At 34.7% G+C, this 13922-nt stretch overlaps 1 protein-coding gene across 5 annotated transcripts in view; it reads left to right on the top strand.

Annotated features, from left to right (window-relative positions):
- Positions 1–13922, top strand: part of PCDH7 (protocadherin 7) — a 405431-nt gene that overhangs the window by 55745 nt on the left and 335764 nt on the right. Inside the window, exon 2 of one of the 5 annotated variants that reach the window (XM_036852869.1) lies at positions 2252–4057. The exons of the other annotated variants lie outside the window; for them this stretch is intronic. Coding sequence (XP_036708764.1) covers positions 2252–2329 — 78 coding nt within the window. The 3' untranslated portion in view covers positions 2330–4057. Of the gene's footprint in view, positions 1–2251; positions 4058–13922 lie in introns of those variants that run through there. 5 annotated transcript variants of the gene reach the window in all.

Below are 13922 nucleotides of genomic sequence, written 5' to 3'. Positions count from 1 at the left end.
TTTGTTTGATGCATCAAAATTTAAAACCACAAAAACGTGAAACCTGCCTTTACATAGTTAACTTATGAAATGAGAGAGGTCTATTTTTCAATAACATTTTAATAAGAGGATTTCATTATGCTGCGTGGCAGTATGGTGACCATATTACATAAATGCATTCTAATTCTTGGATATGCTTTTAATTTAAAAGTATGTAAGGTCTTGAAAATAGAAAATGAAACACTGACACCTCTGATTTCCTGTTTTTATTGTTTTACTTATTCATTTATTGAAAATATATATACACATATATATAGCCACAGCACTTATCAAGTATTTAACTATTTATTATTTATTTATTATTTAACTATTTAACTATTTATCAAGTATTCAACTACTTTTGTGAAGTTATTCATTTATACACACACACACACACACACACACACAAAGGGTACCTAACAGGAAGATCTAATGTAGTCTAGGTGTGCATTATGGCTACATCACTGTAGTTGGTTTGGGAATAAAAAACAATATCTCAAACTTTTAAATATTTAGCTTTCACTTTTGTATAGGCAGTTTTTAAATGACGTGTAGTGTATGGTTTGTGTAAAATCAGATAAACTTTGTCCATCTTAAACTTACAACTTAAATCATGAACACTTACTTATCATAGATTCCTCGGTAAACTTGTCCTCCGTGTGTAATTAGCCAGAAAATATCCCAAGTTATGTTAACTTTTAGACCTGCTAGAGAAAGAAAAGAAAATGTTCTTTTTATTTCTAAGAAAAGATAAAAATTAATTTAATAAATTAAGACATTTTAAAGCTGCTTAATTTTATACAGCTAATATGGATAATCTGCAGTCAGAGCAATTTTTAAACATTTTATGCTCTTGAATATAAACAATTTTTAAATTAGACATTACCTTTTTATTTATTTATTTATGGCGGTGTTGGGTCTTCGTTTCTGTGCGAGGGCTTTCTCCAGTTGTGGCAAGCGGGGTCCACTCTTCATCGCGGTGCGCGGGCCTCTCATTATCGCGGCCTCTCTTGTTGCGGAGCACAGGCTCCAGACGCTCAGGCTCAGTAATTGTGGCTCACGGGCCTAGTCGCTCCGCGGCATGTGGGATCTTCCCGGACCAGGGCTCGAACCCGTGTCCCCTGCATTAGCAGGCAGATTCTCAACCACTGCGCCACCAGGGAAGCCCCGACATTACCTTTTTTTATACCATTTATTTTCAAATGTGAGTTAGTTGATTATTCAGTGAAAGAAATCATTTACTTCTTTTTAACTTTGACTCTCATTTGCTGATGCACTGTGACACTGGAAATTAGGTGCAATATATATATTTTTTAATTCTTAAAATATTCTAATTCTTTTGGTAGTGAACTGTAGCACTTTTATTTTATGGAAGTGATTCATTATCTTTTTGGCAATATTCAAACTCACTAAAGATTTTCCTGACATCAACTGCACCATCAAACTGGAAACAATATTCTGGGTACTTTTTGGCACTCAGAGCAGAAATCAGCCTATTCGCCAGGCTCAAGTTCAGAGAAATAAATATTCAACACTATTTAAAACTCACATTAGCACCAAAACGTTTTGAAGGAGTATTATCATCACTTTCATTCGTGGAAAACATTGCCTTCTTATGGTCATGACTTTGAAGGGGAGAGTAATTCATCCTTGACCAGAGATTAGCGGACCATTTGTTGATAGTGTGTAAACTGCTCAGATTTCTATAGACAGTGAGCTATCTAATGATTGCATTTAGAGACTAGAAAGCTACTTTGAAGGGTGTGAACATTCAGATCAAGCTCACCTCCCAGAGATATTAGGGACAGTAAATTGTAAAAGCAGTAACAACAGAATTACCATTTCATTCTTCTTTGTATTTATAGTATAAATAAAGCCAGCAATACCCCCTCTCTTGACAGCCCCTCTCTGGGTGACATTTCATAGCCTTCAAATACTTGGAGCCTGAAAAACAATTAATTCAATGTTTCTTTTACCATGCAAATATCTCTTGTCAGAGATAACATCCAAGAGATTAGCCAGCAGTATTGATCTAGGTGCCCCAGGGTTGTTAATTGTAGCTAGAACAGTTATGTCTCCATGACTTCTGAAAGAGGTTATGGCCACTGCAAATACATCTTAAAGAAGGAAAGAATACTATCAGCCAATATGTGCATCCAAACTTTGGAACTAGGCTAGCAAAACCCTACTCACATCCCTGTAAAGCAGACATATATTTTTGTATTTTTTATAGGTGGATACAGTGCAGACCACGAAACCCCCTGGCCACATTGAGGAATCGTGTAAAATGAATGTATGTGCTCGTAAGTGAAATACATGTAATGTTCCAACTCAATGTGTTGGATCCTAATAGACCTGGATTTGTCTTGTGTAAAAAGAAATCGATTCCCAAGGGGCAGGACCACTAGCTGATTAAAATGAAGCTCTGATTTTGAAGAAAACAAAAATGGCTTTAAATTACAATCTCTGCAAAAAGGAATCAAACTATAATTTGCAACCAACTGAAAAAGAAAATCAAGCTCTCATATGGAATAAAGAAGGGATGTGAGAGAGGTTTTGCAATCTTATCGATTACTGTGGAGAAACAGAATGAAATATCATCATACTCAAGAGTATGAAAATAACAGAAAATCCCTTTCCTTCAGTTTGCACTTGAATGGACTCAAGCAAAGAATGGAGACCTGTATCCTGTTACTGTTTATGGTTAATAAGGTGGAGATTAATATAGATGTGATTTCATTTGCCTTGCTTGAACTAATTGGATGCATTATGTAGAAATCACCTGAGGCTGTGCTAGATCAACAAAGAAAATGGAAATGTATACCTCAGGACTGAATTCCGAGAAAATTAGATTGTTCAAGGCTCTTTCATAAGGCACAAAGAAGAAATACTATTGCCAATCAGGGAAAGTGAGAAACTAGTGGACATGAGAGAAAATAAAATTTAGGTCAGTCTGATACTTGTTGAAGCATAATTTATTATGGTGTAGAAGTAGAAGCTCACAATATATCTCACAGACATTTTACACAATTTCTGATTGAATTTAGGGTAAACCCTTTAAGTGTTAAAGGAATGTATGGCCATTATTTAATAGGAAACTGGCTTTTAAAATTTGTGGTCCTATGCATTTATGTATGCAGAGGAGGGCTTTTTAGATTTTGTTAAAAATGAGTTGCATGCAGGAAGTACCTCTTTGCATTATAGTTACTCAACTGAAGGTACTGTATAAAGTCTAATTTTTGTATGGGTGTGAGTGTATACGTATGCATTTGTGTGTGTGTGTGTAAGTGGGAGAAGGTAAAATTTAATCATTGACATTTGCACTTTGGTTTGTTACCTAGAATGTAAAGAGGTAGAGTAAACCGTCTTAAGCCATTTCGTATGTGCCGTGATCATTATTAAAGATTATTATTCACAAAGGAAACAATTCTGAAGATAGAATGACTACTGCAAAGGCTCTCCAATTAAGTATGATATTTAATGCAATTGAGCCATTTAAATTAAAATGGTACCAATGTCTGGAAATAATGAGAGTAGGCTCTTGTGAAATCAGTTTGAAGACAGTTGGAAAGTCATATTATATTCCTTAAGGTCTCCACTCAGTGACAGAGGATGTGAATCACAGATTCTCTTATAGACGAGACTGGGGAAATATTTGTGTTCTAACTATAACTTTTTAACCTACCAATAAGTTACATGTGTTTTTTCCCCGTTTTTCTTCAGTGTAAATTATATAACAAGTGATCATATATTAACATAGATAAGATAGTAAGTATTTAAAACAGATTGACATATTTTTTGAGGTCACCATGTGCCATAATAATTTTGAAACTATTGTTCTCTGGTATTTGTATTCATTTCTCTTATCTTACCCTTTAACTTTATAGTTGAAATTTTTACCTTTTCTTTCTATGTGACAATCAACTGAAGCTGGTACCCTATCTATATTATTGCAGGGATTTTTGTCTTTATTTATGCTATTTTAATAAATTATAAGTCTACAAACTACATAATTCTATTGTATTGAATATTTTTCTGTGACCAAAATAATAAAAAAGGCTACTTTATAAAATGTCTGTATTTTTTTATTTTAATAGTCTCTTAAAACATAATGGGACGTGTAATATATTCATGTTGCTGGTTTTTAAACTAAGTTCTCTGCATCTTTACAATTTGAAAGTGAAGAGCTTAGCCACTTAAGATAAAGAGGAAAGGTTTGACAGAGATAAATTAGAGAATGTTTGGAGAAAAGCACCCTGAATGGGGTCAGGAGTCTTGATGCCAAATTTTACCCTGCTGTTAAACAGCCAGACCTGAAAGGATACATTTTTTGAGTTTTCTGGTGCTTAGATTTCTCATCCATAAATGATGGGTTTGGATCGCACTATCAATTTTAAGATCATTTAAATTCTTAACTCTTGATAAGTAAACTTAATTCTTAGGTTTTGATAACTTAGAAATATTAACAGTGTGCTATGGAACACTGATTATATCAATAATCAATACTGATCATCCATGTTAAGAGAATCATATGCTGTTTTCCACTAAAACTGACCCAAATCTCAACATATGCCTTAGGACCAAGGAAAAATATGAATTTATATTTGTTGCTGTTCCAACCTTAGTTTGACTTAATAGGAATATGTACTGAGGTACAAATAATCACGTCTGGGATCAATAGCTCCCTCTAAGTTAATTGAACCAAGCAGCACCCAAGTACAAAATCACTCAATTTGTAACAGAGGAAATGTTTTTGGACTACCCTGAGTTGAATGCATTCCCTGGCAGAATATATTAAAGTGCTAGAACCAGTTTTTCTTGCTCTTTACCCCCCAAGGATTGATCAGTACATGAAGGTTCCCCGTAACTTCAAAGGCATTTCTGTACTTGGATCAGCCTGGTTGGGTTCAGAGGAGAAGGTAACACTAGCCCCTGTTGTTTATTGCTGTAGGCTCTTTCATCTAATAGTAATTCTCTGCGTAGGAGAAGCAACAGGCAGAGGAGTCTTGCAGCTGTTATAATTTCACGATTAAGTTTTAGTCGCAAAGTGCCTCACACAGAACAACAGTACTTTTATTTTACTTTCCTGCTACTACTCCAACTGGGAAAGGTCAGAGAAACAGTGGGAAGCAAAATGAAATCATACATATCATTTGGATTTTTTTTTCATTGCAGTATACTGACTTGCAAAATAGTGTCACTTTTAATATCACAAAGATGGCATGGATAATCTTCAGGGATACTTATTTAGAGAACTGGTCACACTGAATTTTTTTTCATTTAGGTGAATTTCTGGCCATTTATGGAACTGATTTTGATAATAAAATTTAATGTCAATTTAGTCTTTGTTTTACAAGATTAGAAATTTAGATGGGAGACTTGCAGGCTTCCACCTACCAAGCTTCTCCCAAGTCCCACTATTTCTAAATAAAACTTCTACCCTTGCCTCGTGCCTCTATCCATTTGGATATCCATTTGGAAAAAAAGGTGGGGAGCAAGGGGAGACTGCACTTGGCTCAAGAGAAATGGCTATATAGAGTAGTGGAGCAACCGTGAATGAGAATTACCAATTGAAAAGTTACATCCAGAATTCATCAGATTGGATGCACATGGGTAAAACTTTTGCCAAGATATAAAAGAAAATGAAAATATTATTGGGAATTAAAATACGTGCTTTTGGTTTTAGTTCTTGTTATTTTTTGAACTGCTATTATTCTACCTCTCTGTTTTGGTAAATATAATTTAGTTGAACAGATTTTCATATTTCTCTGATAATTTTTTAAACTTAAGTTGCCGAGAGTCAACTCTGTGTAGATGATATATTAATTGCCCTATTTAATATTTATATCAACCTCATGAGGTAGATACTATTATTGTCATGACACCCATTTTACAGATGAGGCTGCACTCAACAGGTGGGCCACAGAGCCTTCATGCCAAACACTATTATAGATGGGGGTTCAAGATAGGTTCTGGAACTATTTGGGGGTGGAGAGGTAAACTTTGTGGTTCCCTAGATCACATATCTATTAGTCTGAGTGAGGCCAATTCAGAATTCATGACTTAGATGTGAAAGGTATTCAGGAGTTCTAGCTCACTGAAATATTGGATAAAGGTGGAATCTGTGATAAAAAAGGTCTGTTCTAAATACTGTATACAGGGAAGAAGAGAAATTTTTCTCTAACTTACTTGCTTTGCATGCTTAAATTATATTAATATAAATATGGACTATTTGCATCAATTTTTTTTTTTCTTTTAATGAAGACTTCGCTGCTGGAATCTGGGTGAACTGAGGAAAATGGCAGCTGCATTCTTTGAATCAGGAGAGCTCCCAGTTTAATGGGAATTCCTGCCACGCAGGCTATGTATTACAATGCCATATGCTAAATGACAGACTATCACAGTGGTTAAGAGTTCAGGGTCTGGAATCCAGGCAGCCTGGGTTTGAAACGTGGTTCACACACATAAATGAGGTGACCTCTGAACAAACAACATCTCTCTGCTTCCATTTCTTCATATGTAATATGAAGTTAATAACAGTATCTACCTCATAAATTAGTTGTGATGATTAAATGAGATTTAGCCAGGCAAAGTGAGTATGACATAACAAAAGCTCAATAAACACTGGTAATTATTAATTTTCTTACTGTTGTTTTTATAATTGACATGAAAAGAGTGAGGTTGTTGACTGATATGTTCATGGGCCAAAATAAACTCAGTAACACCGGCAAAAGTGAAATAAAAGGCACCTTACAGAAAAGTGTAATGACAAGCCCTCAGTATTCTCCATATGCTATGGTGTGAAATTCAGAAAAATTGTGCAGGTCCAGGTTCTCCAGGGAAAATGCATCAGTTTCTGATATGCTACAGTTCAAATCTGGGAGCTCTGTGAGCTGTAATTTTTTCAGGCATAGACAAGTGAAAGGAAATTGTGAAAGCTGAAACCAAACCTTTGTCATGATCCAATGACGAAAGTTTCCAAAAGGTTAAAGAACAATTTTTGGAGATCACTTTATCCACAATCATAAGGGAATACAATTTTTTCTCATTATTAGTAGCTTAAAAATTGTGAAACTTAAGAATGAGAACTATGTCAGGTTATCATAAAAACTAAGGGTAATGCCGATTATGACAACCAATCCATAAATAAGTCGTTATTCTTTGCAAGTATTTAATAAATATCTATTCTATATGATTAGGGCTTTATTTTCAAAGTCCTTCATTAAGCAGAAAATAGTGCTGCATTTATTGGATGATAAGATTTGACTGTATGAAATATAAACAAAATAAATACTTGCTGAATTGAATTGGATCATATTTACTATAAGGGAAGCCAGTGGCTTTCATTTTAAACATAGTTATTGGTTAAGTAAGCATATTGGAGAGGAAAAAACAAATAAACAACCACTGAAAATGCTCAGTTTTGCCTATTTGAAACTACTTTTTAGGTGAAATATATTGACTAACAATTGTGACTGTGGAAAATGTAAGCCTCAGAAGTGGCTCTGCATTTTTGGGAACGCATAGCATTGCTGGTGAAAACATGAGAAAGTTATATTTTAAGTTCATATCACAGTTTAGCATCTGAGCATCTGAAAAAAAAACAACGCCAACTACAGATTTTTATTAGACCATGTGTTTCAGTAATTTTTACACTTTTTTTTTTGGTATTTTATTTTATTTTATTTTAAAATTTATTTATTTATTTTATTTTTTTAGTTTTGGCTGCGTTGAGTCTTCGTTGCTGTGCACAGGCTTTCTCTAGTTGCAGTGAGTGGGGCTACTCTTTGTTGTGGTGCGTAGGCTTCTCATTGAGGTGGCTTCTCTTGTTGCAGAGCACGGGCTCTAGGTGCCTGAACTTCAGTAGTTGTGGCATGCGGGCTCAGTAGTTGAGGCTCACGGGCTCTAGGGCGTAGGCTCAGTAGTTGTGGCACACAGGCTTAGTTGCTCCGCGGCATGTGGGATCTTCCTGGACCAGGGCTCGAACCCGTGTCGCCTGCATTGGCAGGCGGATTCTTAACCACTGCGGCACCAGGGAAGCCTTAATTTTTACACTTTTTGTGAAAAAGTTGGCTACTCTATATTTTTGTGGACGTTAATACCTCTATAATAACCTATCTTATGCTGCTTTTTGTGAATTTCTAATGAGGAGTTAAAATTAATGTGATTAAAAATGAATGTCTTTCTAGACTCTATCCTTAGATGTTTGGGGAAAAATGAACATTTCCTATTTTAAGAGATTGGAGTTCTGACATCAGGTACAGCTCAACCTGTTTTTTAATTGCCACTTCCCATTTTTGTCAGTGAAAATTCTGTCTCAGTCGCAGCTGAGGGGGACCTGGGTCTCTAATCTTTCTTCTTCTCTCTGTGTCTAGCTGTTAAAAGGTGGGTCGGCAAGGGCTTTTTCTCCCCTATGTGTCAGTCTCATGAAAGCAGCAGACATTTGGTATATGCATTCCAGAAGGATCAGAAACTGGCTGCTTCCCGATAATACATTTCAAGTGGATATAGCATAGTCTAACTTCCTGCCGGTTGACTTTTTAAAACCCCTACATATTTACTAATAAATCTGCCATTTTTTGGAACCCAAAATTGAAACTTGATTGGTAAAGTCATGTAATTGAAACAAAATGTGTTAAGGAAAACACTGATAATATTAAGGAAACAATTTATTACATAAGACTTTTTAATAATCCTATGATGACTTGTCAAGCAAATGCCTCACTATTTAGATGAAGATGTTTGAGAAAATGTTTTTGAGGATGTCTTGCTATTAGTACTACGTTAAAAGAGGTTGTATTCAAATGAATGCCAAGAATCTGTAAACACAGGATCTTTTAATCTTTCAATAAACCATTTTTAATACTAGGAAGAAATGCAGTACGTATCTTACTCCGGGGCTCCTCAGCAATCATGTGCTCATGCCATCTGAGATTAACATTTGGATGAAAGAGCATGATTAGAGGATTCTAAATGAGTGGTTACCAAGTTGAAATGACACAAAAGTTAAAACAAAGTAATACAGCAATCTATTTCATGCAATATATTTCTTATACCAGTTAATTGGCAGTTTAATTAGCATGATGTTTCATGTTGTGACCTAAGCCATTGTACTCCCAATGGGTGTAATGGAGACAATGAAAAAAGAAAGAAAGAAAGCTTTAGAATTGTTGATGGTTATATCACATGCTACCAGAATTAAAAATAATTCTTCATTTTAAAAGAAGAGAACATACATATGCCTTTTTTTCTGAATCCAGAAACAGATTTTTTAAAAGAATTCTTATGGTATGAAATACTTCCACGAATTAAAAGCCTATCAAATATGTGCAAGTGTTAACTGAAGTACATTTTAAATTCCAAGTGACCACAAGTAAATGACAAGTAGATGACTAAAGGATACACTTCGATAAAAAAGAAGTTCCATTTACGATTTTGAGAGAAAACGTAAAACATACGTATTAGGGTGATCATATTTTTGAAAGTATAATGTGATTGATAGGATTCTATTAAGGGCCATTGAAATGACTTACAAAGGACTGCATTTTGGAAAGGGACAATGGAACTCTGCCTTTGGACAGGCCTGAAGAAAAAAAAATATGCATCTTAGAAATAATTTATAAAGTAAATGACATGAAAGGGGTCTCTCATCCCTCCTTCCCTCCCCAGTGAGAACATATTCATATTGTGTGTGTTTGACTTTATCACATGAAATGGAAGTTTCTGCCAAGCCAAAGACAGTCATCTGCCAGCTGATTGGTTCTGCCTTTTTACAACAGTAGAAAGAATGGCCACAGTAGTTATGAATATTGAGCCATAAAATATAGCAAACCTTCTGGAGGTACTTTTCATTTTACACTGTTGACAGTTCAGAACTTGCAAAGAAATAAAATATTTTGAGGATATGACTAATATACCTAGATTTTGTCAAGCTTTCTTTCCCAGTCACTGAACTCTGTTGGCTACCTCCTCATGGATATATCATTAGGCTATTCATTTCCGTTGAGTTTGCATACTATAGTAGGTCCAGAGGGCTTTTTTTTTTTCCCTTTCAAAAATTATTCTGTAGCCTCCTTTGGCAGTTAATGTATGAATGCCACTTGCAATGTAACTTTGGTTACTATGTTGCTCACAGATATTTTATTGTACACAGAACTGAATATCTATAGAAATCTAAAGACACTGTTATACAAAACCTTATAAAGAGAAAAAAGCAATTTGTTTTTTTTTTTCCCCGACTCTTTCCCTTGTCTAACACATCAATTCAAATTGCTCCCTTATCACGTAGCAGAAATTTTTGGCAAATGGAATAGGAAGTATATAAAAATTGTGGATGTTTAATTGATAGTATATAATCAATTAGAAGTTCTATTTTCTAAAATAAGGACAATTGAACTTGTGATAAAAATAATTCAGTAAACATTTGTGCTAGGATGAAGACAAAGATGTGTGATTCTTAAGCTTCTTTCTTTTTAGTTGTTATTACATCTTCAGATGATCAGAATGTTGCAGTTTAATTTTTGGTCTGATAGTTACCTGATAACGATCTGATCTGTGAGTGATCTTTCAGTTTAAATACATTTACTAAGTATTTGAATTGCTGTATTTTGTCCTCTCTTGGGGTTCCTGTGAAAATATATGACTTAAAGGTATATATAATTCATGAATTAAAAGATGAAATGTTTAGAGCATTGATTATGGACCAGTCTTTGAGACTTTGGGCAAGCTACTTAACCTGTCATGTATTTAAATGAAGATAATAGAAGTCTTACGGTAATATTAGGAAAAGTGTATGAATTAGTATGCTATATGTTATATGTCATATAATGAGTTAATATGAGTTGATATATACCACTTATGGCCATGCCTGGCATAAAGTGAGAATGTATAAATAACAACTATTATTAAAGAAAGGCTCAGAAATTGACACCAGTCATGTAGCTATTCACTAGTTGAGCTAAGTTTCCAGAAGCAGTTTGAAAACAATTCACAATAGTGCCCGCCATACAGTAGGTGTCTCTGAGTGCTATCTGCTATTAAAAACAAATTTGTTTTACACCAAAAACACCGGTCATGAGTTAGTTTGAGATTCGAACTTCAGATATGCCTGACTTTAAACCCTTATTTCCTTAAACCCTTACAGGAATTTAAACTTGATTTTAGAATTGTTTTTTGGTGTGGACTTATACAAACTTTACAAACAAGCTTGCTGTTTAGTATGTTTTGGAAAGGTATTTTTGGGATTATTTAGAACATACCAACGTGCTTATAAAACATGGTAATATTTATAAATGAGAATATTATAAAACATGATCAATTATCAATGGATACTTTGAGCTGTTTCCATGAGTCTCTTAACATTTAGAAACTACTCATTAAAACAAACATTGGTGAAATATCTAACAGGTTTATTTATTTATTTCTAGTACACTTCAGCAGGGTAATTTGGTAAGCTCATATTCTCACTTTCATTTTCTTCGAATATTTGGAATTATATTAATCAAAATAAATTAAGTGATTAATTATGTTAATCACTGTTGTGATTGTGGGGAGCACCTTTTATACTGTGACATGTTCTTTTCAGCTATTGCTGCATCGTTTGTGTTGCCATTCAGTTTTGTTTAACTGTGAGGAATGTTTTATTTCAGTTTTCTTGAAATAGTTTGCAGTAATTTTTCTATTAACTTGTTTTATTGACTACTTTTCACGTAGAGGTTTGTAAGGCTTCGCACCATCCTCCAGTAGTCACCATTACTTGCTGTTTAGTTGAACTTGAAACTGATATGCCCTGATGACTGTTATTAGAAGTTACTTCACTTACTGTGTCATCTAGCAATATTGGATCATAAAAATATGTGTTAAATAAAGAAAGCTTTCTCGTGCTTTCTTTGTATGTGCTACTGGCAAGTGATCAAGACTATGAGATAAAATAGATCATGGCTAGGTATGGAGAGCATGGTTGAACTGCTATTAAAGTTGTGTACAAAGTATACATAATGGATTCAGATATTACACTGAAGGCTGAAGTATCCCATACATTGCCACCCCCAAATCTTGCAAGGACAGAACAACTTGCTTCTTCTTAGGCCATGCTCAGGAACATTTAGTGCCTGTTCATTTCTAATTAATACATTTCCAACTTCTTAATTTAGAATCATATTCCTCTGACTCTAATCTCCCTTTCCCATTTATACTTTTCATTCTTTTCATGAACTTGATGCTCCTGTTAAGCTCGGTAAGTTTCGAGTGACTTTACCTGCTTCACACTTCCCTACCAGTTTATCTTAACCTATACTGTTATCTCCTCCAGCAAATCTCTGTCTTCTAATTTTACATGAGTGAATCCTACCTTCCATGATTCTTCTTTTATAAGCTGTTTCTGATTACCAGGTCGTGAGTGCTAATGTTAAGTCATTTTATCTGTGTGATTTTATGTTACCTGGAGCTTCCTACCTTTAATGATGGAATTGTTTTGTGCATGTAAGTGAATATATGTATTATTTTATTATTGCACCATAATCTCTTGACTGGGAAGGTCCAAGCTTGAATCATATTTGCTGTCTCCCCCCAGTTCTTAGCAAAGCGCCTTGCTTATGGTAAGTTAGTAGATGCTTATTAAACAGTGATTGAATTCATTTGTTGCTATAAAGGGGAATTTTATGTGATTTTAGGGCATTCAATGTAATGTATAAATAGTTATTTAATAAATATTTATTGCATTGCTACAATAGATTAGGTGCAGAGGATGTCATATTCCTATAAAGAATTAACTTCTGGGTAACAGTTGGGGTGATGTGCGCCTGTTTATATACATATATATCATACGTCATGTACACTCTGTGTGTTACTCGGGATCTGCTCTATTGCAGAAATTCTGTTATTACCAAGATAACTATATTACCCAGATGTGATAACTACATGGTACCAAGAGTAAGGGGTCTGGTGGAGGACAAGTGGATGCCAAGGCAGGATGATATAAAAGGAGACTGGGAAATAGATCAAGATGTAAATGGCATTAGATTTCATGTGAAGGAGATTCAACTTGATCCTGGGAGAAACGGGAGTCAGACAGCAGAGGTCTTTAAGTACAGGGCAGTGGAGGCCTTGATTTGTTAGGAGAATAACTCTCAAAGCAGTGGGAACGAAGCACCAGAGAGGGAAGAAACAAATAACCCTAAAGGAATCTGGATTGTGCCTTAACGGAGACATATTTCTCTTAGACTTGGAAATCTATGCCATTAGTGGCCACACTTTATGTGGAATAAGAAGTAGTAGAGACAACAGCTCTCTTTGGTCATTTCTTGGCACCGATACACTGCTCTGCTCTAGAGACTTATTTCCTTATTCTAGACTTATTCTAGAGGAATTAGTATAGTTAATAACGAAAGAAATACATATAAATGCATGGTTTCTAAAATCCATAGACTTGAAACTATTCTTTAAACATGGAGTTCAGTCCAACTTAAAATGTTTATGTGTGATGATTTGGCAAATCTATACGATGTTGAGATATAGATAGAAAGCATCATTTAAATATAAAACCCTTTTGCTGTAATACTGTCAAAAAAAGACTTTCCTTGATGTTAAGCTATGATCTCAAGTCATGCCTCAGAGACTATCTTGAGGCTGAAGGCTAAAAGTCATCGCTCATCAAATCGATGCCATCCCGTTTCTACCTCTATCATTGTCTGAACTCACTCCTCAAGCTATAAGCTGATTATTTCACACTTTACCCAAAAGTATTTTTATTTTGACCTTGCAGCATATCATTAAAGTATTTTCAGTGGTTTTTGCTTGCTTTTGTGTGTCATGGTTTTAAAAAAAAGAATTTATGCCACAGATAATGCAGATATGACTTTCATAGTCCTACTGTTTATAAGGCTCACTGTTTTCTTTTGAAAAAA

The sequence above is a fragment of the Balaenoptera musculus genome, chromosome 5, assembly GCF_009873245.2.
Source record: "Balaenoptera musculus isolate JJ_BM4_2016_0621 chromosome 5, mBalMus1.pri.v3, whole genome shotgun sequence".
Classification (NCBI taxonomy): domain Eukaryota; kingdom Metazoa; phylum Chordata; class Mammalia; order Artiodactyla; family Balaenopteridae; genus Balaenoptera; species Balaenoptera musculus.
The sequence above is the reverse complement of the archived record's forward strand: the minus strand, read 5'-3'. Positions and strand labels throughout refer to the sequence as shown.